At 47.2% G+C, this 27,606-nt stretch overlaps 1 protein-coding gene and 1 pseudogene across 1 annotated transcript in view; both read left to right on the plus strand.

Moving 5' to 3' along the window:
* LOC119403423 (uncharacterized) overlaps positions 1-25,217 on the plus strand; it is a 28,071-nt gene extending 2,854 nt beyond the window's left edge. Inside the window, exons 2-4 of the mRNA XM_037670358.2 lie at positions 14,532-14,638; positions 22,402-23,475; positions 25,186-25,217. Coding sequence (XP_037526286.2) covers positions 14,532-14,638; positions 22,402-23,475; positions 25,186-25,217 — 1,213 coding nt within the window. The remainder of the gene's footprint in view (positions 1-14,531; positions 14,639-22,401; positions 23,476-25,185) is intronic.
* A 666-nt stretch (positions 25,218-25,883) lies between these two features.
* Positions 25,884-27,062, plus strand: LOC119402928 (uncharacterized; annotated as a pseudogene).
* The last annotated feature ends 544 nt before the right edge of the window (positions 27,063-27,606 follow it).

The raw sequence follows: 27,606 nt of genomic DNA on the forward strand, positions 1-27,606 counted from the left end.
AAATGTTCATCAAAACCAACTGTTGAGTGCAACAACGTCGCAGCAGGCTCGAAAAATAAAAACAAATATAGATTTTCAATTTAATAAGTGTTCCTTGCAGTAGATGGCCTGAGTAATAATATACACGAAATTAAATAAAATCAGCGACAGCGCCAAAAAAGAGCATCTGCTTGAAAACGTACCCTCAATAACTCTAATTCCCTCTGTTATAACTGATTCACACTCACTAAAATACCACTCAGCTGGGCTCAATTTGAATTATTCTCACCCTAGTTCATTTCAGTCTAGCTCACTCTGACTCATCACTACCCTTCTATTCAGTCACGGTCACGTGGCGAGACTCCACAGATTTGGATTCAGGCAGGTCACCTTGGCATACGTGTTTTAAATTACCCAGAAGTTGCTGTGAATCGTGCACATTAAAAAAAGTCACAGCTTCGCCGCAAGGGCGAAGCAATGAATGCGATAGCAGAAACTAATGCTATCGAAGTGAGGCTCGCCAATGGATACTCTCAGTTTGAACAGCGCTCCTGTTGCAAAGGCGGCCAAAGCAGCGAAGGAAACTAGAGTGCTTCAAGTGTCGAGCTGTGACACTTGATAGTTCGCGCTCATCTTCCGTTTGTTCGTTTAGCGGCGTCCCCTTGAGCTCGAGTGACTTTCGTACGCTCCGTAACATGAGCGCGGACATCACGGTGAAAGCGTGAAACATCCCTCTTCCCCTCAGCACGAGAAAACCGCGCGAGCAGACAGCGGAAGGGCAAGGTTCTCCCTGCGCAAATATAAAAAGAAGTGAGCGAGCTCGCCGACGACTTTTAAATCCGCCCGTCGCGCTCCTAGCGCCATTTCGCTGGTAATGAAGAAATGCTTATAAGCGCCTAGTGTCTCTGAGTCCGTCCAGCGGTAAAGGGTGTGTAATAACGCTCGCCGTTAGCTACGTGGAGGATCTGCGTTTCGTGGCGTAGTGGTTAGCGCCACTCGCTGCGGAGCAAGAGGTCCCTGGTTCGATTCCGCGCTTTGGAAGCATTTTTCTGAATTATTTTTGGGGGGCTTTTATATATCTATACATACTTATACATATACGGTGCATGACGGCGGCGACGGCGACGCCAAATTCAGCCGAGACTGTCCATATAATTGCTATCGCAATAAAAAGCATATCTCACGCCGCACACATTCATTGCTGATGCAGGGAGACCGCAAGCGCTAGCTTTAAATAAAGATTGCGGATATTGGCATGAAGCATAGAAGATAGTTTCTGATTTCACGAGCGTACAACGACTTCTTCACTTCACTTCACTTCACTTTTAATTGCTTAAAGGCCCCCTCAAGGGTCTATTACATAAGGGGTGGGTTTACAATTGATTGATATATATATACAAAATAAAGGAAAGATTACTTTTAAGGGCTCGTTGTTTCTTTGTTAGACACAATATTAATGAGAACTAACAGAAAGCAATGCCAAGGAAAGTATAGGGGGTGTTATTTGTAGAAATTAGAATATAAATGTGAAGAAAGTAAAGTGGACGAAAAGATCACTTGCCGTCCCTCCCGGCGGCAAGTTATCTTTTCGTCCACTTTACTTTCTTTCCTTGGCATTGCTTTCTGTTAGTTCTCAATAATATTACATATACATAATAATAATAATATGTATATTCTAACTTCTAACAACCCTTCTAACAAACGAACTATTGTGACGCTTGATCTAGGAATTATTTGAAGCTATTTGCTTGTTGATAAGATATCCGAAAAGACTCTTTATATAACAAGGAAGCGGCCTTTGTGTTCGTGCATGGCTACACGAGGGCATATAGCTCATGCGTGGGAATATTTCAGTGCTGTGCACACGCACTTCAGAACAGAACTTGGTTATTTATGTTGAGTGTCAGTGGCAAGACGGCCTAAAAAATTTTGTATGGGGTTTTACGCCCCTAAACAACAGTATGAATATGAGGAACGCCGTAGTGGAGAGCTCCGGAAATTTCGACCATCTGACGTTGTTTAAGGTGCACTGACATCGCCCAGTACATGACCCTCTACCATTTCGCCTCCACCGAAATGCGACCGCCACGACCGCGATCGAACCAGCGACCTTCGGGTCAGCAGCCGAGCACCATAACCACTGATCCACCGCGGCTTACGGTAAGAAGGCCTACATTTTAAGTAGACGTGGACGCTGGAAAATGTGTGCGAGAGGAAAACTACATCATATGTAATGCCATTTTTAAAGTGCTATTTACGTCACCACACAGCACGCGCTGCAGTAATGCTTTCTAGCACGTAGCATTGCGAATCGGTCCACCAATTGAACCCATTGCTGCATGACAGGAACAAAAAAAAAAGGTCCTGGTCCTATGAAGGAGGTAGGGCAATACTTGGTAGGCACAAGGCGGGGGGTCGAAGAGGCTTTTTACAGAAAGTGAGCCTGGGCCGATCCCACGTACCATGAAATAGCGGCTGACCCGCGGCGTCCGTGAGGAAGGCTTCCCAAGTAGTAACGCAGGCCCACTGGAGGCCCGGCATAGACCCATTTTTTCGATCATAATCATCAGCATTTTCAGCCAATGTATAACCACTGGGAGATGAAAGCCTCGCCCATTGATCTCCGGTCTAGCCTGTCCGGTAGGAGCGTATTACATTTTACCCCTACTGTACTATCGCGCTCAGTATGAGCTACATCACGCGAGCGCGTGGCCGAGCGCTCTGCAAGGTTGTACAGTGGCGCTGATTATGGCATATTTTACAGTTATCGGAAGAGAGTTTGGCTGCTCGTGCGAGCGCGCATCACCCCCAATTGCTTGCTCTCACCCTCGAAGTTGTCATTTTCGAAGCTGATATCACCGCAAGGCAAAACGAGGGTGAGGGTGAAAGCAAGTGGAGCCGATGCACGCTCGCGGAGACATCCATACTCTCTCCCGATAACTCAAAAATATGCCATAATCGGCACCACTGTACAACCTTGCAGAGCGCTCGGCCACGCGCTCGCGTGATGTAGCCAGTGTTAGCGGTAACGCGTTGCATGTAACGGCCTTACCGGTAACGCGTTACCTTTTTTGGTAACTTAGTAACGTACTCGTTACCATTTGAAAATTGTAACGGGTAACGTGCTTTTGTTAATATTTTGTAAATATCAGCATTATTTAACTGTTATTTGGAATTCCTGCCCCGAAAATGTGGTGAGTAAAATTTTTGACCATGGAGTAACGGCAGAAGTAACGTCCATTACTTTTTTCGGTCACTGTAACTGTAACGCGTTACCTTTTTAAGAGGTAACGTGGGGCTGTAACGCGTTCCTTTTTTGTTAGAGTAACGAGTAACGTATTTAGTTACTTTTTTTCGATAACTCCTACAACACTGGACATAGCTCATACTGAGCGCGATAGTACTTCATTTCACCACGCACTCTTTCTGCGTTCCTCGACTGCGTTTGCGATCTTGTGGTAACCATTCCCTCGCGGTTAATGTCCACCTGTTCTCAGTTCTACGTACTACGCGGCCAGCCCAGGTTCATTTATTTCCCTTGATGTCAGCTAGAACATACGCTAGCCATGGTTGTTCCACGACCCATTCTGCCGCCCTCCTATCTCATAATGTGACTCCTATCATTTTCCATTCCCATCCACCCTGCGTAGTCCTCAACTTTTTCACCAATTCCTTTGTTAATTTGTCCAATGTTTCTGCCCCATAAGTTTGAAGTGGCTGTATCCAGAGATTGTACACGTTGCACTTTAATGACAGTGGCCGATTTCTTGTCATTATTTGCCACTGCCAGCCGAATGCGTACCAGCCATTATTATTCTACCGTGAATTTCATTTTCATGATTAATATTCTCTCTCAGAAATTGCCGTAGCTATACATATTCTTGTGCACATTCCAATGTATGTTTTCCAATAGTGAACTCTTTATCTTTGGCCATGTTATTGATTATTATCTTTTTATTGATGTTCATTTTTAACTCCATTTATAATTTCTCAGTTTACCATTCTTTGCAAATCGTCGCCCCACAGAAATCTAAGAACAGCTTACTCCCCATGTGTACGACCTTGCCAGCGGATGGCAGGTGCGGCGTGATAAGCACGCATTATCACATGTCGTATCTTAGCACCCATCTACACGTATTCAATGAAATGGCAGATTTATATCATTTGGAGGCGGCGCAATGAAGGATTTAACATGCCGAGAGACACCGAGCAAAAAAAAAACAGCCAGTACCGCGGCAATTTCTAGGCTGTACCTAGGTTCTCTCGTGTTCATGAAACAACAAATTTAATTGAAGCCGCAAGCAACAACACCCCTAACGTGAAAGCACCGGTGTTTCCCATAGGAACACGTCAACAGCAATGAGAGGACAGTGTCCTCTCACTGCTAGAGACAGCGTAGGAGGTTGTCTAGCGCCCATCGCAGAAAGTGTCTATCGCAGAAACATAGCGTTTCCGGACACAACGCAGCGTCTTATTTGCCTCTCGGAGAATTGCACGTGCCGTCGTACCTCGCAGGCGAGCGCGCGTTCTCGCGAGCTTTTTCTGAGTGAACACGCGGTCTTATTTGCCGCTTCCTTTACCCTCACGGGCCAAGAGAGGAGACGCCGTGACGGGCTACGATGACAGGACACTCCCACAGGCATAGCGCATAATATGCCTGGCACCTGAAATGAAATGGGCCTTAAACTTGACGTCGCTTCGGCCTCGGCTTCTCTACTAAAACGTATAAGGCTATCTTGTGTCCGGCTTCGTACGTTACCGAGGTACGTGGAGTAAGCCGGTGGAAGGCTGCCATCATTCCTGTTTAGCATGTTTAGGGGCGAAGCGCCTTATAGCATCACCTACTCCATCGTCGCTCCTTGCGGCGTGTCCCCGCCGTCGCGTCTCCCGTATCATTCAATAGATGGCGCTGTTCCATAGAGATGCATGCAAACTGCGGTTGGGTGACGATATACAAGATGGCGCTGTCCCATAGAGATGTGTGCAACATGTGTGAAAAAGGAAAAAAAAAACAAAAAAGAAAGAAGAATAAAACATGGCTGATCCCTCCGTCATAGGAATCGGTATAACACGAAAGTTAAACGTATCTTCACAGAAGTAGTGCTTATTGTGTAGTGATATATGAGAGCTTGTACAATGTCTATTCGTGTTTGGCAGCTATAGCACCGTTTGACGTGGATGCACCCATGTTGACAGCGTGTCTCTACTGCGACGACTAACGCCCATGATCATTATTAAACCGTTGTGGTAGCTGACGGTGTGAACATATATTTGGACACAGCGAATCGTGAATCCCGCGTAAGGATGATATCAACAAGCTCATAATCAACACTGGTACCCGGTATGCGCTTCTTCAAAGCGTCGTCAATTAAGGAGAGAAACGGCACGGTGTGCGCTTTCTAGTAATGGGTAGCCGACGCCTGTGCTCATGCATACATAACACACACACTGCGCTTCAGCAACACGGGAGGTAGAGGTTCGTAGCCTGAGCCGCAAACGCGTGCGTCCCGCTGGCCTCTGTCTCGCAGGCGCGGCTCTCGCTCCACCAAGGCACGACATTCGCCCGTCGAAATCGCGTCCTTTCTGCAACGCATATTGCAGCAGTTTTGTTAGTCGGTGCTCTCGCAATTGAAGCAGTCGGCCGCGGAGAAATCCCGTTGGTGCACGTGGAAGCTGCATTACTCCGATGAGCCGACGCACGCTAACACGAAGCCAAAGGCAAAGAACGTAACTGCGTCAAGGGTGCCTCGGCGACGCCAGCGCGGTCAGTCTACTTCTCTGGTATCGAGACGCTTTAACCATTACCTCCGATAACGCGTGCAATCTCGGAGGAAGCGCTAGTAAGTGTCGATCGTGAAGCATTACTTCTTTTCACACCTCACAGACGGCGGCACCGCCCCGCTCCGCCCGCCGCGAAAGAGAATGTGTGAAAGATATAACGCGCGTTCGCGCCGTGTCTAGCATCTCCCGAGTTAGCTTACTCGGTAGGGCGTCGGGCGCTTGCCGTCGCGGCCGCAACGTCGTGGGTTCGTTTCCCAGCGGGGTACCCTTTTCTTGGTTTTTTTCTTTCTCACCCGTTGGCGTCCATTTTATCAACGTCATATCCGTGACGGATGTACTTGGTGGACCCCGGCATAAAACACTTTCGTGTTAAAAAAAAGCAGCGGCGCCCTGCACGCTACATGGCGTGCAGTAATCAAAGCGGCGTATCGCTTTGGTTGCTGCTGGGCGAAACCACTGAACATTCCACGGTGTAACCATGATTGCTTCAGGAGCTTCGCCCAAGCTCTTCATCATTCACCCGTGGATATGCTGTAATTTTTTTGCCGTATTAGGTGTAAGAAATCAGTTCCAGATACTGCCTGGATCACAAGTTCATTTTGTTCACGATTACGTTTGTCTTAGCCCAGTCAGCCTCAGGGCTTCTATACTCCACTGCATTTGCGACAAGTCTTCATTGCACACAGTGATAGCTACTTATATTTCTTTTGATTGGTTGTTTGTCATACTGGGGTGCATGCAGGATGGCCCAAGTTTGGCGAAACTCGGAATTTTTCCGTGCTTTGTCGACACCCCCTTTTGAACGAGCTAACAGTACGAAAAGGTCAAATCCGTCCCTGAGCACGCTCTGGGTTTCATTGGTTACGATGGAACGCGGCGTCACATCAAGAGCGGTCGACAAAGTTGGGTGGTTTCTTCAAACCAGAGGCATCTTCTTTCATTTGTGTGTCGTTCCAGTTAGTGCAGAAATGCACCCACGCAACAAAAGTTCGACACACTTTTACAAACGACGTTCTTTAGAGGTACGGGCTGTTTAAATTCCTTTACAGGCGTTTAATGTCTGCACTAAGTATCATTTAGAATAATCAGCACCATGGCCTCTGAGATTAGCTCTGGCCGAGTGCCTCACAACACCGCGGCCGGAGCTAATCGGCTAGGCCACGTGTGTAATCATGGTCCGCCTGTACATTCCAGCGCGCTGCTCGGCTGGCGCGCGTCCTCTTCGTCCTCTTACTCATCGTCTGCTCGCTACCCGAGCACGTGTGCCCAGCTGATTAGCTAATTGGCTGTGCGGTATACCTAGGTAATTAAGTGAGGACATGATATAATCAAGATCATTAGGCCAGGTCACGTTAAGACTGAGCTAATTAAGCCACATGTTACTAAGACCACGCTAATGAAGCCGTGTAAAGCCAGGACCGAGTTAATCAACACCATGTTAATTCATGTGATGCTAATTATGGTGCACTAAATAAAATCAAGCTAATTAGGACATCAATAACATGGACTACGCAAATTAGGATCGTGCTAATTAGAATTACGATAAATAAAGTCTTGCCAAATAAACCTGAGTAATTAATGTCGTGCTGATTAAAACGTTACCAAGTTAGAGAAAACTCTTCCATGTCATTTTAATTAAGATCTAGGTAATTAATACCATCAAAATTGAGACCGAACTGACGTGGTCCTCACTGCGAAGCGGACCGAGCAAACTGAGTAGACGAGCCACGAAAAACGCTAAAAGATGCTAGGTGATCACAAGCACCTCCGATGGCTACAGCCTTGCACAATCAGTGCAAGCTGACCAAATTATTTCATATGCAAAGAAGTTCCTGCTTAGCGTCCACCGCATCAAACGTTTGACAGGAACACCGGTACTCTGCGAGTCACGAGTTGAACTGGGCCCTTTTCAGAATCAACGAGTTTGTACCCGAGTTCGCGCGTCAATTAGTTTGATTGACAGACGCCCGTGTCGAAGATCGGGTCTTCCCACCACTTTTCATCGTGCCGAGGAGCAGTACTCACGCCGTAACGCGAGCGGCACGATTCATCTATGAGCTTAATCGCACGGACCATGCACACACGCACGAAGAACTAAAGGTTATATAATCACGTGGCTAGGATGTCTCGCATTCAATTTCCCCGCGCTCACGACGTACCACTCACAGTGGTGAAGTAGGTGCCCGTGCTAGCATCTGCGGCGACAAATTTTAGTATTTACATGTTGGTGGAGACATTGTTTCTACCGATTCGTTACTGCAGAAAAATGTTCAGACGTGTAATGTAAGTAGCAGTAATCTGTCTATTTCTTTATCTGTAATATTCGAGAGAAGCCGTTTTTATCAACGCTGCTATCGCGCGCTCCGCACTGTCTCCTTATCATGATCGCCGTAGTGCGAGTTCGGAGCAAACTCGTGTGCCCGAGAAGCTCGGGCCATCTTGTATAGCACCCCTGTTCTCCCAACCCATTGCATAGTCTCAATGAAGTGCGCAATCTCGAAGTACAACAATATTTGAAACGAATTCGCAACAAAAAAGATATGGATTGCTTCTCAATGTTATAATCGTTAAAAGTATTACTCTGGGAGTCCACTCATTAAACCCCATCGCTCATTAAGGTAATATATGCACGTGATTCAATGATACTCCCCAAGTTGCACACGTAAAAATCTATGGCCTTGACTTCTAGAGCATAGCAGAGAACAGAGAGACAAAACTCTTTCGTCAAAAAGATATATTTCTACCGCGTCTATAAAGACGCCTACACGCTACTCTGTATAGCAGACAAAGCAGCAGAGCGACAGTTACTGACAGACACAGGTCACTTAAAGGACAACACATAAGTTTCAGAAACACGTAGATTTAACTTCTCTTTACAACGTGACATACATGTGAACAGCACAGACAGAAATGCTAGGAAGTGACCGACTTAAATTGCGTCGTTTCCGGTGCCAGTTTTTCCAATATTCGTTCGTATCGGCATGGCCGACTTATTTCCAACGTAAGCTGGATGAATTCTGCTGGGGACGAAGCTTACACATATTCTCCGTTTGTAACTGAAAAGAAGTTGACTGGTTTGCTCAATGTGTTAACGAACAGCTACCAACCATAAGTTCAAAGATGGACGGTTGTTGGTGCCGGATAATTACCGGCAGAGCTAGCTTATGTCTTCCTTAAAGACCTCTATGCATGATCAGGTTAGAATGGAAAATGTTTGCTCCCTGTTCAAATAGATGTATTCTCAACCTATGCAATCACAAGTTCAGATAAAATGAAAATATCTTTAAACTTTCTCCTTTAATCAAACCATCGGAATACAATGAAATTGCATGGAACGATGCCGTTTAAATTACTGCTACGAATTCCTTACCAAGCAAGCTGAATCTTCAATTGAAATTCCATTGTCAGACGTATTAGCGATTGAATGAATGAATGAATGAATAATTAATTATGGAAATCCTTTAGGCAAGCTTCGTGTGCCATTTGGGTGTATTTAACGGCGCTAGCCCCAGCATATTGTGAACTTTTGGTTCGCTTGCGTAGACATTACAATTACAGAAGGCTGTTCAGTAAGGGGTGTGTGCCAGCTACATGTGCGCCATGTACATCTACCCGCAAAGACACTGTCTGCTCTTTCGAATAAATATTTCAGTTAATTTAGGCGTACTCGACGAGCTTCTGCAGCGTACCATCGCGCTGCCTGGGCGCTCGTCCTGGGCGCCGGTAAGCAATCTACGTCACCGGTGTTTCCATCTGCAGCGCCCGTGCGTGATGGGCGCAGAGTTAAACGGATCGGCTGCGGCGTGGCGCGGGAGAGGGGGGGTGGTTATGTTAGAGAGTTAGGCAGAGTAAAAGTTGTCCCTGTAAATTAGAAAAAAAAGTATGCGGAAACAATTGCGGGCAGTTTGCCCTAAGTCAAGCAAAGCGTGGCACGGCGAAGCACGGACCCGTCACCGCTCGTACTGCCCGTCAAACGACACGTCTAGCTTCGATATGCGCGGTTTTCTCCTCGGGAGTACGCAGCCAGGCTATGCACAGAGGTTGCACGCGATGTCTCCCTTGGTGGGCGTGGCTTAGCTACTGTGCATGCGCGGCTTGGCCAGTGGTGCGGTATCTGGTCGATAGACGACGCGATGCTTGCTGCATCTTTTACAGCGAAAGCTCTTATGAGATCATTTCACCGGCCGTTTTTGGCGCCGTAGTTGTCCGCCGCCGCCGCCGCCGCCGGTGTCCGTAACCAGTATCGCTCGAAATAAGAAAAAAACTAAATAAGAAGAAAATTCCAGGATGGAACGAGGTTCGAACCTGGGCCCTCTGCGTGGGAGTCCAGCATCAACCTCAACCTGAGCCATGAGCCATGCCGGTTCAACTGCTTCAAACTGCTTTGCAAAAAGGTCCTGTACAGGCTTAGCATATGCGGGAAGGAACGACATATAGCATATGCAATATAGCACCAAGCGTCGCACAACGCGAATAAAATAAGCACCAAGCGTCGCACAACGCGAATAACCAGGCGTCACACAATGTAACGAATTGCGCAACGAGTCACACAATTGCGAATTGCGCAACGAGTGCTTCCAACCCATTCAAAGGGCTTGAATGCTTCCAACCCATTCAAAGGGGCTCGTGCCGTATCAGGCACAGCATTCAACAAAGTGCGCATAATGCCTTACAGGCACAGCATCCACAAAGTGCGCATAATGCAGGTTACCACGGCAGAGCTCCATAGAATGACGAAAATAGGCAGGTACCACGGCAGAGCTGCCATACGAAAAATGGCACAGTGCCTGCGCCCTACTTCTCAAAATTACAATGATTTAGAGCGTAGTGGGTTCCTCGCAAGTGCACTTGTATTGGTTGCCAAGGAAGCCATAAGCGCGTGATCCATTTCCTCGGGGTCTCAGTAAAGTTCTCGCCCCCCCCCCGTCCCTCTTCCACGTCAACGTATGTTATACAGCATGACGGGAGAGGGAAATAGCGACCGGGCGTCACCCAATGCAAATTACACAACTGGTGGCCGTTTAAAGCTTCAACCATTACAAGGGCTGAGCCATAATTTCTTCATCGTCATCACTCGTCGCATCAACAAAGTGCACATAATTCCTTACAGATGTGTAGCTGCATGGTGCCTCGCTTCTCCGCAGAATGACGAATAATGGCTTAGTAGGTGCTTCCCAACTTTACAAAAATTGTGATTTATGGCGTAGTGGGTACCTTTCTAGGTGTACTTGTATTGTAGTCCCAAGAGAGCTTACAACGGGCTCTAGAAACGCCGCTCTTCCAGCTTTCGCTGTGACTGTGCTGCGGTTTCAGCGCAGGCCTGGCGTTTTCTTTCTGTTTTTTTCCCTCTCTCTGCTTCTTTCCTTCTGTTTCGTTGATGTTCTCTTTGTCTCTCTTTTCGTTCTGCATTTGTTTCTTTCTGTTTCGATCTTTCTCCTTGTATATGTGCTACTATTTACTCTCTCCCCTTCTCTTTTGTCTCCTCCTCACCATCGCATTTCTGCTACTCACGTTCACATCCCTTTCCCACGCCCTTCCTAAACTATACTATAGGGAACCAGCGCTGCAGTTCCCGTGGTGTGGGCAGTGCCGCCCTGGCGGCCAAAGCGCGCATACTGCAGCGGCTCCCGCGGACGGGAGGGGCGACTGGTTGAGGCGATGCGGGCTTGTATCGCCCAAACGAAACAAAAGGATGCTGCCGGAACTGTTGCGCATTCAAGTGCCACGATACGTAGAAATGAGGGAGGACGTATCCTTCTATGCTTTTCCTTCTAACACGTATGAATAGGAACGGATGCGACGTTGCATCCCAGTAGTCGGGCGACCGCAGTATGCTCTGCTCTTGCTCTCCTATCTAGTGGCGTCGGGCTGGTTTCTAACCAGAATTGCGCGTCTCGCTAGATCTATTGATAGTGAGGGCCACCAGTGTAACCCGCGGCCAACGAGCAGAATTTAATCGGTGTTTTGTCGTAAATAAAACGTACGTATTATGCAGCATGCGGAACATGTAACAATCTTTTCATCTGACCACCACCAAGCTCCTTCTGGTGCCACCGCGTGCAGTGAATGTGATACGATAGGCAGGTAGTCTACATTATTTGCAAACAGTTATGCAGAAGGAAAGCTGTCTATCTACGAGATGCATTCGAGGGCATGTTCGTCGAAGCCGCTGAAATACGCACGCGATGGATGCCTCCGTTGAACTTCACTTTGTGCTACAGAAAGTTCTTGTCACGAACAAAGCCGCGGACTACTCGAAGCTTAGCTTTCTGGAGCCGATGCGGTAAAGCTTCTTTGTGCATTGGCTGCCGCGGCGAAGTGACATCGCAATTAATGCCTCGCTCGAAAAGGGTCAAATGTCTTGGATCTTGGAACTCGCCGTTTAATTCGCCTTACGTACAGTGTTAGTTTTTTCGCTTGCCTGTGTCTGTTTAGAATAAACGTTTTGATCTACATCGACAATTGCTGGCGTTTTACGTGCCAAACAAGGTATGAATATCAGGCATGCCGTAGTGTGGGAATCACGATTAATTTTGAGCGCTTGGGGTTCTTTAATGTGCACATAAATCTCAGCACGCGGGTGTTCTTTGTATTTCAACCCCATCGAAATGCGGCCACCGTGGCCGGCAATCTATCCCGCTTCCTCGAGCATAACACCGCGACACCATACATGCTATGCTAGCGCTGTAGTTTGCTTGATCAACGTCCGCGTGCATACATACGGCGGGCTGGGCATACATACCACGGCAGAGAAGCGTTGACGCAGCTACCCCTTGCCTCTTACTTTTTAAATGCGAATGCATTTCTTAGTCGGGGGTTGTCCTGGGTCTCTGCCCGGCGTGCGCGCAGATCTCTCCGCGCGCGCTCCTCCTGCGCCGCGCCTAGCAACCGGAGCAGGTGGTGAGCGGCGGAGGGTAAGGGAGAGGAGGAGCGCGCGGGCATGTGATGGCGCTCGCATCGCGGAGCAGCGGAGGGTAAGGGAGAGGAGGAGTGTACCCGGTGAGGGCGCTCGCATCGCGGAGCTCGCTCGGCGGAGAGAGAGCTCAGGCGATCCTCCTCTACGCGCTCGGACCTATATATATCATGCAGGGAGCGCGCGCTTTGGTGTCTTGACAGCGATGGAAGTCGGCGAAGTCGAATTTCTCGCGGCAACGATACCACTAGGACAAAGTGTAACACAATGCAACTCGAGCATTACGCCTCTACGTGCACACTCTCGTCTCTCTTCATTAATTAATCGCACACTCATCGGGTGCACCCAAATGCATTTGCATTTCCTCACGATCCCCTTCGGGGAGGTGCGGGGGATTTTTTTTTTTCTGCAGTAGTGGGCAGCTGGTATCGATGCAGCACGTACTTACCAATAAAGGCTTGTGAGCCTGCACTAGCTTGACACAAATCCGAGGACGCAAGCAGAAAGTGGTGACGACGGAGTCGCCACCACGGCACAGCACTGGCTCTTCGACGCCGTATGCACAGACGTAATCTGCTTTGCAGGGCTTCTCTCCGTTTTCCAGTGGTTTCCTGAGAAAGTAGCCTTCAGACAAAGTTATTTTTTTCTAAACCATAGAGCAGTATTAGTGGCGCAATGGCTGCTCGAGCTGTTCGCTCCAAAATGAAGCACGGGAACGGCGCACACGCGTGCGCTCACCGCGGTACAGTGCGGCCGGTCGTCTGTGCGCGAGTGGCATGGCCTCCGAGATTAGCCAGCGGCGCGGAGGCCATGCGAGCGGCTGAGTTATGTCGGGACTCCCCGCCAGGCACCATTTTTCGGCGCGCCACCTATCCAGCGCTAGTCTCCCATACAAGGCTATTCTATGATCTGCTAGCATGCCTGGATAGCCGAGTGGTTCGGACGCTCGCCTTCGGATCTGGGGTACTCAGATTCCGATCCCGCCTCGTGAAGATTTTTTTGGCAAGAATTTTTCCCATTCTTTCTTTTTATATCTGTCTTTCCATATCTCTGTTTATTTGTTGTTTCTTTCTTTTCTTCTCTCTCTTTATCTTTGTACTCGTTCTCAGCTAGCGGCACATTGGCATACACCCATTAAGATGACAGTTTTCTGCGATGGACACGCAAGGAACGATTTGCTAAACAGCTTCCCTGTTATAACGCGTGGAAGCGGACTGCCCATTTCTGTTCTTTCTTTTTTTGGCTGAAGGGCTGCACTGATCGACGCTTTGAAGAGTTCGTCTGTTCGAAGAATCAAATATACCTGCGCCTTGTTAGTTGTCTTTACTTGTACAACACAGTCTTGCTTTTCAGTGTGTTGTAGACAGAGAATTGTCATCATCATTAACCGGAACGCGCTCAATGACGGCCCAAGCATTCTGTACAGAAGCCTAAAAAGAGAACCTGGAACGTGCCCACCAGCTCTGCTGTGACCCAGCCTTGAGTGACTCAGATCAATCACTCGTTGCTTTCTTTGCGGCACAGTTGAGGCATGCACCGAGAACCGAAGCTAGGGTAGCAATTGAGAAGGCGATGCGCACGGGGCCTGGTTAACCTATCGCGTTCAACTCTTGAAAGCGAAACTCAAGCGTCCTCCAAGTGTTTTTCATTGTTTAACGATTTACACGAGTAAAAGTGAAAGAAATAAAGTTACAATGGGACGATGTATTTCTTGATCTATTTTAGTAGCAAAGCTGTTCTAGCTCGGCGTAAAATCTCGTGACCCAAATTTATCATTATCATGAACCGGCACGCGCATTTTCTCTCCTCCTCTCCATCTACTGCATCGCTCCCAGAACGCGTGTATCAATTTGTCCAGCATATTGGCCACGAGATCGAAAGAGCCGGCACCTAGCGACGAGCTGAAGAAATTCCGATGTGTGGATGCCGGTGGCCCATCGCCGCTCCAGCAGCAGTGTCTATTGGGTTCGTTCGAGAATTCACGATGGCAGTTGACAGGGACAATTTGGTCGAGGTTGAGAACACGCATTCTTTCCTTTTTGTGAGGGAAGTTCATAAAGTATCGCTTTGTTTTAAGAGTAGCGATGCGAAAAGCGTTTGTTCGATGCGACCGCACCTGGCACGCTGGTAGTTTGTCAGCCTGTTCTGACAATAACATTTGTAATTCCTTGTCACAGTACCCTTGCCTCTGAGCACAATTCTGAGTCATGTTGTAGTCTGTGTCACCTTTATCGCTGATGGCGTCAAAGATGCGGCGGACGACATCAATGAATTCAGTGTCGTCACTTCTACTTGCTGCTCGGACGATGCCGTGCACGTTATCGCATTCGCGCTCCAAATTTCAGGGCTTAGCAAAGGCGCAAGAACGTCTACATCAAGTTGCATGTCGAGAAAACAATAGCAGAAATCGACTTCTCATGCCCTGCAGGATGCTAACAAAACCTCATGCTATTCGTAAAATTTCTCACAAGTTTGTACAAACCTCAAGTTGTTCACGGCGTGTAGCGCAATTTCTTGTATCGCACCTTGCGAGGCAGCTTCACCTAATCAAATATACGCTACGGTAACTTCAAAGTTGGTGGTATTTCAGTCCTCAATCATTAGTGGTATGGTAGTATGTCAATCCTTAATCCTTAAAAATGTTCAAATAACAAATATGTCGGCATGAGCAGTGACGATAAGCTCGCACGGGCATGTTCATTCACCACTTTCATGGTCTCCTCGTTTCTGACTCGCGAAATGACATTTTTAGTCTGTTCTGTACGATATCATGCACAAACTGCACGAGTTTCGGCGCTAATATTTTAACGATGGAATGGATTTATTTACAGGGTGAGAATAATGAGAGACGCTTAGTGCAACGCAAGGGACAGGACGGTCAGCCCCACAACGGCTCGCTGCTCGAGCGACCTTCTCTCTCCCCTTCTTCCTGGCTCCTGCGAACTCATGCAGCCTGACAATTCCCCGGGTGCATACGAAGCTCTCCGAGCGAGTTACGTAGCCCGATGGTGGTGATGCTTCAGGCGGGCAGCATGCACTGCTTCGTTCTACGTGACCGCCAATTTTCAGAGGACACTTTGGCGAGGACGAACGTGACATCACTCAAACGTCGCAATATGAAGTATGGTCTTGTATACCTGGATAAAAACTTCGTGCATAATCACTTTTTCTGCACAGGCGTCCAAAGCAAAACAAGGTCTCCAGGCGCAAGTGTGACAGACGTGTGTCGAGCATCATAACGAGTTTTGGCTTGGTCTTGTGACGAAATAGTCCTGAGGCAAGCCAGTCGGCGAGCTTCTACAGCACGACGTAAAGTCCGGGCTACTGAGAAGTCTTCGAGTGGAGTCCAAGGAAGTATCTTGTCGATAAAGCTTTGGGGATGGCGAGCGTAGAGCAAGAAAAAATTCGGCAGATCCCACGCACCGTGGGGATCGATGTTATGCGAAGCATGCGCGGGATGGTGACTGTGGCGTAATTTTTCACATTGAGCGACACGTTACGGAATGACGCTAGAGAAATGTGGAAGTGGTATACGCACACTCATACGCAATAAACGGCAAACAAAGTCCCAATTTTTGTGGTCATTGGACACATACATGGCAACAATGTTGGTGAAGATGCGATTCGTGCTCTCATTCAGGCCGTTTGCTTGAGGGTGGCAAGGTGACGAGAGCGAATAGTCAGACCCACAAAGGCGTAATAGTTATTCAACAACATCCGCTGTAAACTGTCGTCCTCGGTCACTAATCACAACACGCGGAGCACCGTGACGAAGAAGGACAGAGTGCAGCAGGAAGAATGAGACGCCAGCTGCTGTAGCCGAAGTCAGCGCTGCCGTCTCAGTGCGTCAGGTAGTCCGCACGCACAATAATCCAGCGACACCCAGTAGATGGCTTAGGGAAGGGGCCAAGCAAGTCAACGCTGATCTTTTCAAAGGGAAGGGTTGGCGGCTTAACTGGCTGCAAGGCACCCGCCAGAGGCTTTGCTGGTTGTTGTGACGTTGGCAAATCGTACAGCTGGCAACGTACTGTTTTGTTGTCTTCCAGAGCTTGGGCCAGTAGAAACGCTGACGCACACGGTGCAGTGTCCGAGCAAAGCCTAGGTGACTTGATGTGATGTCATCGTGCATGGCGCGAAGGATCTCGGGTCTAAGGTTCTGGGGCACGACGAGGAGGAGTGGAGCACCTTCAGCAGAATAGTTCTTCTTGCATAGTAAACATGCGGATATGGTGAAAGGTGAAATCCGTGCTGCCGACCAAGCGGCCTCAACAGTCCTTACAGAAGGTCTTTCTCCTCTTCACGCTTGAAGGGCGGCGGCATCGGGAAACTCCATGGATATTCCAAAAAGATATTCGTCCAAGTCCTGCCGATCTCGGGTGCTTGCTGACAGGAAGTCGAGATAAACAGTCAGCATCGGTGTGACTGCGACCACTCTTTACACGCGAAGCATTTCTTAGCGAACTTCTGCGACTTTGAGCGTATCTATCTATCTGTTTATCTATCTGTCTAGCCGCCTATGACTTTGTGCTCTCCTCGCCGTTTCGATAATAGGATTTACACCAAAATTGGTATGGAGAAACATGACTTTATGACGAACTTAAACAACAGGTCATAACATGAAAATCATGGCATCCATGTCATGAACGACATGGTTTGCATGCCAGTGTTTTGGTACTTTTGCGACCGTTTCGTTAGTTTGCTATATACCGAAATTGGTATGGCGTGACAAGAGTGTGTGACGAACATAAGTGATAGGTCATAACGTGCGAATGATGAGGCGCATGTCATGCACAGCATGACTTACGTGCCACTCATGGTGCGCTGGCGGCCGTTTCGCTAGCCTGATATAACCAAAATAGGTATCTCGCGACGTAACTGTGTGACGAACATAAGTAACAGGAGTTAACAAGAAAATCATTACGCGCATGTCATAAAGGTGAACATTTGACAGCGTTCTGTCTGGTTGGCAAAAAGAATATCATTGAAAAAGTTACACCAACCAACGAATTACAAAAGTAAAGAACTTCTTTTACATTAAAAAAACCTCACGCTTCGTGTCCAACTCGGACCCTTCCTCAGGGGTGACTCAGGATGACCTCAGGGTCAAAGCTTTCTTTGAGGGTTGCACGCCGCCACGCCAGCCCCCGCAGACCCCTTCAAGAGGACATTGACGCGTCGCTTCCCAGGCCTGTCCGCGTCTGCATTCCCTACGTTAAGGGCACCAGCGAAGCGCTCACACGCATTCTGTCGGAGCAGGGCATAAAAGTTGCGCACAAGCCAACTTCCACCTCGGCCGCTTCTTCCCGCGCCCAAAAGACAGACCGCCCAAGGAAAAAGCGCAAGGAGTAATTTATTCTATTCCTTGTGCGGATTGTGACACTTCATACGTGGGGGAAACGAAGAACTTCCCAGAGAGGCTGCGACAACACAGAAACGACCTCCGCAAGTTCGACAGACAAAGGAGCGCACTAGCTGGGCATAACGAGGTGAACGACCACCGCGTCGCCTTTGACAACTCCCGCTTCGTCGACTTCGAGGTAAATTACCTCAAACGACTTTTAGGGGCGAAGCTCCTTGAGGCGGCACCCGTTCGTCCCTCGTAGTCGTCGTAGTAGTCGTAGTGCGTTACCAGTCTTACGGTTTGACCTCCAAGGTGGCGCCGGTGGGAGATTTTTCCTGTGCGTTGTTGAACAATAAAAAATTCGCAGCGTGCGCGTTAACTAAAAGCCGAATTCTTCTGTCTCTCATTCCCCATTAGCAGCCATTGGCATGTTCCAGTAGAAAACGTTAGTAGAAGTAGAAGTGTAAGTGTTAGCTAAAAGCCGACTTCTTCCGTCTCTCAATCCCATTAGCAGCCATTGTTTACATCCAAGGTAGTGCCTGGTGAGATTTCTCCTGTGCGTGATTAAACAATAAAAATTTTGTTCAAAACGCCGTTGATTGATGAAATAAACCAACGAAAGACGCCAGATGTTTTGTAAAAGCAAAACGAAAGAACGCCAGATGTTTCTGAAGCAAAACGGAAAGACGCCAGCTGCTTAACGAAAGACGCCAGATGTTTTCTAAAGCAATGGTTTTCTAAACAATGAAAATTCACAGCGTACATGTAAAAATAAAGTGAGCTGCAAGTCGTCATAACTCATCGAACCTTTAGTATAAACGCGCCCGATCTCACGTCGGTGGTGATGTACTGGCAGACTTCACGGAAGATTCACGGTTTACCGATGAACCTCCGCAGCTTCGCCCACTCATCATCATTCACTCCGTGGATATGCTGCGATTTTTTATGGAATCCTGGCACATTCAGGCAACACCCGGCAACATCAACCGGTCTGCAGGTGCGCTGCCGAGTGTGTATTTCAATTGACTACGGCACGTCAATCAAACCAAGCGTGACCCCCCGACCTAATGAGAGGAAGGCTCTTTCCTTTTTAAACTCCGCTGCTCTCTGGCGCCCCACAGTCACCCCTGAAGAAGGGTCCGAGTTGGACCCGAAATGTCGGGTTTTTTAAAGTAAATGAAGTTTTTTACTTTTAAAATTCGTTGGTTGGTGTAACTTTTTCAATGATACGCGTGTCATGTACATCATGATTTACATTCCACGCGAATGGTGCGCTCGCGGCCGTTTCGCTATCTTGATATATAACAAAATTGGTATCGCGCGACGTGACTGTGTGAGGAACACAAATAACAGGTGGTAACAATAAAGTCATGACATGTATGTCATGCACAGTATGACTTACGTGCCACGCTCATGGTGTGCCGGCTGCCGTTTCGCTAGCTTGATATACACCGAAATTGTTATCTCGCGACGTCACTGTGTCACGAACCTAAATAACAGGAGTTAACATGAAAATAATGACACGCACGTCATGCACAGTATGACTTACGTGCCATGCTCATGGTGCACTGGCGGCCGTTTCGCTAGCTTGATATATACCAAAGTTGGTATTGCGTGACGTGACTGTTTCGAACACAAATAACAGGCGTTAACATGAAAATCATAACACGTATGTCATGTAGAGCATGACTTACATGCCACGCTCACGTGCGCTGGCGGCCATTTTGCTAGCTTGGTAGAGACGAAAATTGGTATTGCGCGACGTCTGTGTGGCGAACATAAATAACGGGTGGTAACACGAAAAACATGACATGCATGTAATGTAGGTATGATTTAGACGCCACGCTCATGGTGCACTCGCGACCATTTTGTTAACTGGATATATACCTAAATTGGTATGGCATGACAGGAGTACCGAACATAAATAGCAGGTCACGCATCCTATGTATGTAGCAGAATATATGTTTCATTACTATGGCATATACCAGATTGTACACGCATGCATGTATGACAATCTCGCGATACATGGCGAACTAGATGTCACGACATGAATGACTTCATTCGCCTCAATGACAAACAAGAGGATGTATACAGCTCTTTGCTGGCTGCTTGGTATTTCATCGATTCCCACACTCCGTAGGATCTGCCGATTTTTTGTGACAGAAAATCGTATTCTTGCAGCCGTAAAAAAAAGGCCCAAGTTCGATTCCCACTAGAACCAAAGTTTTCAGATGCGAAGCAGCTTATGGCGGAGTTCAATCCGGCGGTGTGCGGTGTGACCACCCATACTGCGCACGCGCAAACCTTCTCCATACACCTCATCTCCTCTCCCCTTCTCCACTCCCTCTCTCCCCACTTTCCCCTCCTTGTTTAGATAAAAGGCTCGCATTAGATTGTACACACCCCTATTGAAAATCGTGGGTTGGTGGATACTGGAAATCTTGGTGGACATGGTGGAAGCAATAGTGGGCAAGGTGGAAAGAATAGTGGATGTGGTGGAAGCTGTGGTGGTCATGATGGCTGACGATGGCGAGAGTGGAAAAAATGGTGGCAGATGGTGGTGGTGGTGGCGAGCTTCTTTTGGTGTTAAGTGGAAAATGCTGGCTGATGGTGGCGAGCAAAACATGTTTTGGTGGATGACTTGGTGAACAAGCTGGATGACGGTGGCAGGATGGAAGCATGGTGGATGACGGTGGCATGAAGGAAGTGAACGTGACATTATGTGAAGTCGCTGTCAGTTCTAATGTTTTCCTGTTCAATGTGTAGAAAAATATGTTTACAGTTCAAAGAAGCCAACGCCGATCGTTAAGCTTTTCAGCAAGCTTTTTTTTTATTCATGCGGCGTAACCGCCTCAATATTTGTGGAGCACAGCAGCCGTGAATGTTTACATTTACGCACGTACTTGTCAGGTTTACATCCGCGATGTGCTGCTCTATTGTGATGTTTACAAGTCTAGAAGTGTCGGTGTGAACAGCGATAGTATCTGTGTTACATCGGCGCGCAGTTGCCGAGAAGTGAGCCCTTCCAGCGGGTAGACCAGAAAACAGCCGCCGCTTGATACCGTCACACTAGAAACGCAACTCTGGCAATTCTTGCACACTCACTTACCTCAGCGGCACTTAAAGGTAACAGTGGAAATGCGTGCGAAGCTAAAATGCACAAAGTTTTACCTTCGGCCTGCGTCGAGATAAGCCCGACCAAGTATCACTTCCACCATCATATTCTACCACCATGATTGCCACCAAAGGTTAGGCATAGCTTACCGACCGAGTCCGTCTACGTGTTATCGGCACTTCTGGGTTTCAGGATACACGATTCCGATGAGTGCGAATGACTTTACAGCACAGCTGTGGCATCGGCTAACCTAAATGAAGCGTTTTTTTCTTGTGTACGGTGTCCGCACAAGAAGCGATCAGCATAGATGCGACGCGCTTCCAGCAAACGCCTCCGCTCACCAGCCGCCGCCGGTCGCACTCGCCGGCGCTTCTCTGACACGTATGCGAGAACATAGACTTGTCAATTCGAACGCCTTACTGAACCAATGTGATGGCATATTTTTCCCGCGCACTGCACTTGCGTTTGGCCGAGCTGTTCTGCAGTTGTAGCTAATGATACAGCGTCAGATCAGTGCGCTGGCACGGCTGCGCTGTAGGTTGCGCGAAAAAAAGCATCACAATACTCAATCAACTGTACGCGCGTATTCATCGAATGAGATTAGAGTCGACATAAAGCCTCTGCACATGTCGCCCTTTGGAAAAAGCGAGAAACGGCAATTAAACTTAGCTGTAACATTCGGTTCACTATACCCGCTCCTCGGTCCACTTGACACTTTTTTTGGAGTTACGTTGTGAATTCTACAAGAAAGTTAGCGCTGTTGCCATTATCGACGTGCCATTCGTTACCGGCAGCAGTTTCTTCGCGTTTAATAACTATGCAAATTTTAGTACGATGTGAAGATCGCGTCTGTGTCCAGTATGAGACATACAAAGCTGAAGTCAAACGGTGTATTCGTATGTTGACTAGTCATTTTGCAAAACTCAAAGCAACTGTCAGCGTTAGCGTCAGCGTGTAGAAGAAGAAGAAGCCGTATCGAACGGCTGTGCTCGGAAATGCTCTCTGCCATGTTAATATTATAAGTAGAAATATATCTTTTCATTCCCTTACTTAAATTTTTGTAATTGCTTATTTATTTAATTTTATTATTTAACAATCGTTTAATTAACATTTCATTAAAGAAAAAAAAAAGAACCAAAATTGCCCAAACATTTTTTTTCTTTACTATAAATTATCTTTTTCGCATATTCATTTTAACTTATTTTTTCACAAAGTCTACTGCCGCACGCTTCGTGGCCGATCCCCCGTAGTGGGTTGGGCTATTCCCCCAAGGAACCAACCAACCAACCAACAAGCTCTCTGCTGGGAACAGCGTATCGGCCTCAGGCCGAGGATCATCAACCCCGTTTCTTGACGAAGATTCAAGCTACAAAGTCGTCCTGCCTCGTCTACCAACCGGTAACGATGTTTTGAATTCCGTTTTCCTTCATGCCGACTTGAGTGGTAGACCGTATCGTGCCCCAGACTTCCGTGACGCGCTGCTCGAAGTGGTGACCACTGCAGATATCATAGGTGTGGGACAATATCAAATGAGCCACGTATGGATGGTTACGTGTGCAAGCAGCGCGGCGAAACAGAAACTTGTCACCCGTGGTGAGCTCCGTGTAAAAGGGCGGAAGTGCATGGTGATAGACCTGGAGACCAAGAACATTAAGCTAAAGCTTCTATGGCTTCCACCTCATCTTGAATCACGGCGTGTGGAAGAGGCGTTCCAAGCTTACGGTGTGGTGAAGTCCGTTGACAGAGAGGTGTGGAGGTGTGCTGGTATGGAGCACGGGATGACAACAAATAGGGATGTTTCCTTGGAGCTCAAGGACACCATCACTGTGAGCTCAATACCGCATATTATGTCTATCTACGGTCACCAGTGCCTAGTACTTATTCCCGGTAGGCCTCCGCTGTGTCTTCGTTGCAAGCGAGTGGGGCATGTCCGTCGACAATGCAAAACACCGAGGTGCATGCCGTGCCATCGATTCGGTCATTCGTCGGATGCCTGCGTGTCGACTTACGCCAGCAAGCTTCGTTCTGGCCAATCTAGCGCAGAAGAGCCGCATCTGGACCATCTCATGGATGCTACGGAGGTAGTTGATGCGACAGGAGAAGCAACCGGAGAAGCAGTAGGTGGCATAAAGGAAGATCAACACTTGTCCATGGAAGCCATGCCCAGCAGCCACAATAACACTGCTAAAGACATCAGCGAAGACATCAGCGATGAGATTACTGCAGGGGAACACTCCCAGCAAGAACTTAAAGAAAAGCCTCCTGATGACGAGGGAGAAGAAGAGGCAATGGATAGCAGCCAGACCAGGAAACGTCCGGCACCGCTCAGCGACGAAGCAAGAACAAGTGCGTCAGACGCAACAGAGCAAATGTCCTCTTGTGGCCCACGTGTCGTCTCGTTTGGGGACCGAGGGTCGCGCCGCCTATGCCAGCGTCCTCAAGAAAGTGCTGCTAAAAAGTGCAAAGGAGGTAAAGCCACAGGTTGCCCTGTGGCTAAAGGCGACCAACAAAAGCTTTAAGTGAGCAAAATGGCTACCGCACTTACCTTCCCTACGTGTGTAGCGACACTCAACGTACGTGGCTTGAGAAATGTTAGGCGTCAGTGGCAGTTACGCCACGTGCTTGAGCAGTATAACATTGACGTTGCTGCAGTGCAAGAGACTAAGATTTCGTCTGCTAATGATGCCGACCTTGCACTCGAAATTTTACGAGATTATTATGTATACATAAGCAAAGCACGTGGTGCTTCCGCTGGATGTTTTTTATTAGTAAGAAAGCGGTTAAATCACACTTTAATGTCGCTACATGTTGATGGGGAAGGCCGCCTTATTTGTTGTGACCTCTCTTTTCATTCCCAAAATTGGAGGTTTGTCTGTGTCTATGCTCCCTCAAAAGCAAACGAGAGGAAGGCTTTTTTCCTCTCCTTAGCTTCGCTGCTGAACACTAACAGAAATTTGATAGTGTTGGGAGACTTTAATTGTGTTTGTGACTCTAGAGATCATTCATATATAACGAATCGTTATGATGCAAGTGCGGCTTTACTGCAGCAATTACTGAATGACCACAATCTAATAGATGTGGGAGCACATGCGCCCTCCTCGGTAAAGTTCACGCACTTTCAGGGTGTCTCACACGCTAGACTAGACCGTGTGTATGTATCTATAAACCTATGGTCTCACATTCATAACTATGCTGTAAAGCCCATATTTTTTACAGACCATTGCTTAGTAGCCGTTTCATGGGGTCCCCAAAAATTTCGTAAGGTTCCTCCAAACTGGGAACTATGGAAGCTTAACGTACAGCTCTTGCGTGAGGAATGTTTCGAAAAAAATAGTCAACGAATTGCTACGTGAGGTAACACAATGTCGACAGCTGCCAATTTTTGCTCAGTGGGAAATGTTCAAAGAGAAAGTTAAGTATGAGGCAATTGGTATTTCATGCGAGTTGACCCAAAGAAAAACTGCTGAAAAACGTTATCTTTATGATTTACTTCATAAGCTCCATGCATTTGAAAGTCAAGAGCCGGGATTGTACGTTGATGAGATAAATTCGGTTCGAGCACAGATACAAAAACATGATGCAGAAGTATATAGAGGAGCAATGGTTCGTTCACGTGTTACTCGTTTCACTGATGAGGAACCCACAAAAAGCGCTCTTGGGGATGAAAAGCGGTATGCACTTTCTAAACAGATATTGCAAATTGAATCGCGTGGTTCTATTTGCACAGAGACATGTCAAATAAGAGCCGCATTCGAAGAGTATTATAAAAAACTATTTACCGCGGCTGAGCTTCGGGATGATTATGAAGAAAAAGCTGACTACTTTATTGCGCTTGTGCCACCCTTACAAGAGGACGACAGACTTAGTGTTGATGGGCCCATCACTAGGGAAGAAATAAGGTTTGCAATAAGCACGTTGCAGAAAAACAAAACTCCTGGCCCAGATGGCCTTAGTGCGGAATTTTACATAAAATTTCAAGAACTTCTGGTTCCTTTTCTTGAGCAACTTTTTAAGGAGGCTTATGAACGTGGTGAGCTTCCTCCTTCTTTCTATCAGGGCCACACAACATTAATACCAAAAAGTACTGACACTGAAGCGTTAAAGAGAGTTAACGGATATAGGCCTATATCATTATGTAACGTTGATTACAAAATATTTGCGAAATTGCTGACAAATCGCCTGCAGACAGTGATCACTAGATGCGTAGGTGACCACCAAACATGTGGAATTCGAGGCCGCTCTATACAAACAAATATCCATATAGCGCGGTCAGTCCTTGAATGTATCGTGGTAGTATGGACCAAGTAGCCCTTCTTCAAATAGACCTCGCTAAAGTCTTTGATAAGGTACAGCATGCTTTCCTGTTCAGGCTCCTAAGACATCTGCAGTTGGGTGACGTACTGTACAATGGTATTTCACTCTGTTATAAAAAGTGCACTACAAGGCTCATTGTAAACCGCACACTTTCGGATATAATAGAGTTAAATTCATCCGTACGTCAGGGGTGTCCGCTCTCGCCTTTGCTCTTTGCAATATACCTGGAACCACTATGTTTAAGTGTGCTTCTAAATTCTAGCATTAGAGGATACCGATATGAGGCTGAGGAAATTAAAGTTCTAGCTTATGCCGACGACATCGCCTTCTTTTGCATCGATAAACCTAGTGTTCAAGAAGCAGTAAACACTACGTTACGCTTCTGTGAAATCGCTGGAGCCAGTATAAATTTTGATAAAAGCAGAGGGTTCTGGATGGGAATGTGGGCTCAAACTCCCCCAGTGTTCTCAAATATCCATTGGAATGCGACTGCTATGCGGTATCTTGGTGTGCCTCTTGATAACTATCGTAACAGCGGCCCACATTGGACGTCCGCGATAACTAATATCCGTCGAAAGGTGTCAACATGGCACGGACGAGACCTTTCCATTTTTTCAAGAGCTAAAGCGTGCAATGTATTTCTTGCATCAAAGCTTGTCTATGTTTTGCAGGTATTGCACTGCTCTCGTGTGCACATTCAAGCGTTTCACAGGATATTTGCTTGTTTTATTTGGGGCTCTTCATGGGAACCTATGAGAAGAGACAACCTTTTTCTTCCACTTGAGAAGGGCGGCCTCAGTCTGGTGCATTTGTTTGTGCGACAGTTGGTGTTGCGATTTTTTTATCTTAAAGACGTCTGTCACCCATTTCTGTAGGCAGTTCTTCGAAACCGTCTGAGTTATCATCTTCCTTTTCTTTATGTCACGACAAATGTTGCCAAGGAATCGCAGTTGTCGGGATTCTTAAAAGAAATTGTTGATACTGTCAACTTTTTGAAAACCAGATTTACATTAGAGTATTTATATAATATAGACAGAACAACGCTAACCGCTGCACTTGTGAATAGCCTTTTCCCAGAACCTGTATACCGACTGCCATATTTGCTTTTGCCTGGCCATGATGTATTATTCCGTGTACGTAGGATGTGCATATCGCCAGCAGCGAAAACGTTTTTCTTTAAACTGCACACATCCACTCTACCAGTGGAGAAATGGCTCAATGAAAAAACAATATATGTGCCCTTGACTGTAAATTGTCGACTCTGTGACCAACCTGAGACGATAGAGCATTGTTTTATCCATTGTCGTGACGCATTTTATTTCTGGGACATTCTAAAGAGAACAATCAGAAAAGACCTTCCAATCACAGCTCATGGTATTCGGTTCCTTCCTTTCAAAAAAAGCCCCACCAATAATACACCGTATGCTTTATTTATGTTATTAGGACTTTATGCGCTATGGAAAAGTCGCATGATCGACAGGCACGCCGAGCCGCCACGATCGACGAGGTCTGTCTTCCGAGAAGAAGCTGCTCAAGTGCGCAGTGTTGTTGAGACTTTTGAGCCCGTTCCGGAGTGGCTTGCACTTCTGGACGCTTGTGTGTGTTTGCCTGACTTTTGAACAGCCTCTTACTGTAGGCAACAATGTGGGTGTTCTGAATGTTAAGGTAATTCTAATGTGACGAAGTATGTAGTGTGTGGTTCACAGCAATAACGGGTCATATTTCCATGAATTAAAGAAAAAAAAAAAGTCAGCGTGGCGTAGTGGTAAAGTACTCGGCTCGGGATCCGCAGGTCGGACGTTCGATTCCCGGTGGCGGAAGTTTTTTTTTTTTTGCATACGGTTTTTTTTTCTTTTTTTTGTACTAGTGCTTTCCTTCTACATCGCCTTCTATACAATTATTTATGTGTGACGGCTAGGCACGATGGTGCCGACGCTGTAGAGCCGTTTTACGCTCCGTCATTCTCCAGCATCCATCATACGCCAGCATCCAGCATACACCACGTGCCACCATCTTCCAGCACCATAATCCACCATAATGGTGGATGGTGGAATCCACCATTCCTCATGGTGGATGAATTTTCAATAGGGACGTTCAGTAACTGCGCCAGTGTCATGAGTTCCAACGTCAACGTCGGCGCCAGTAGCAGTAATAGCTTAACGC

Source organism: Rhipicephalus sanguineus, chromosome 8, assembly GCF_013339695.2.
Source record: "Rhipicephalus sanguineus isolate Rsan-2018 chromosome 8, BIME_Rsan_1.4, whole genome shotgun sequence".
In the NCBI taxonomy this organism is placed as follows: Eukaryota; Metazoa; Arthropoda; class Arachnida; order Ixodida; family Ixodidae; genus Rhipicephalus; species Rhipicephalus sanguineus.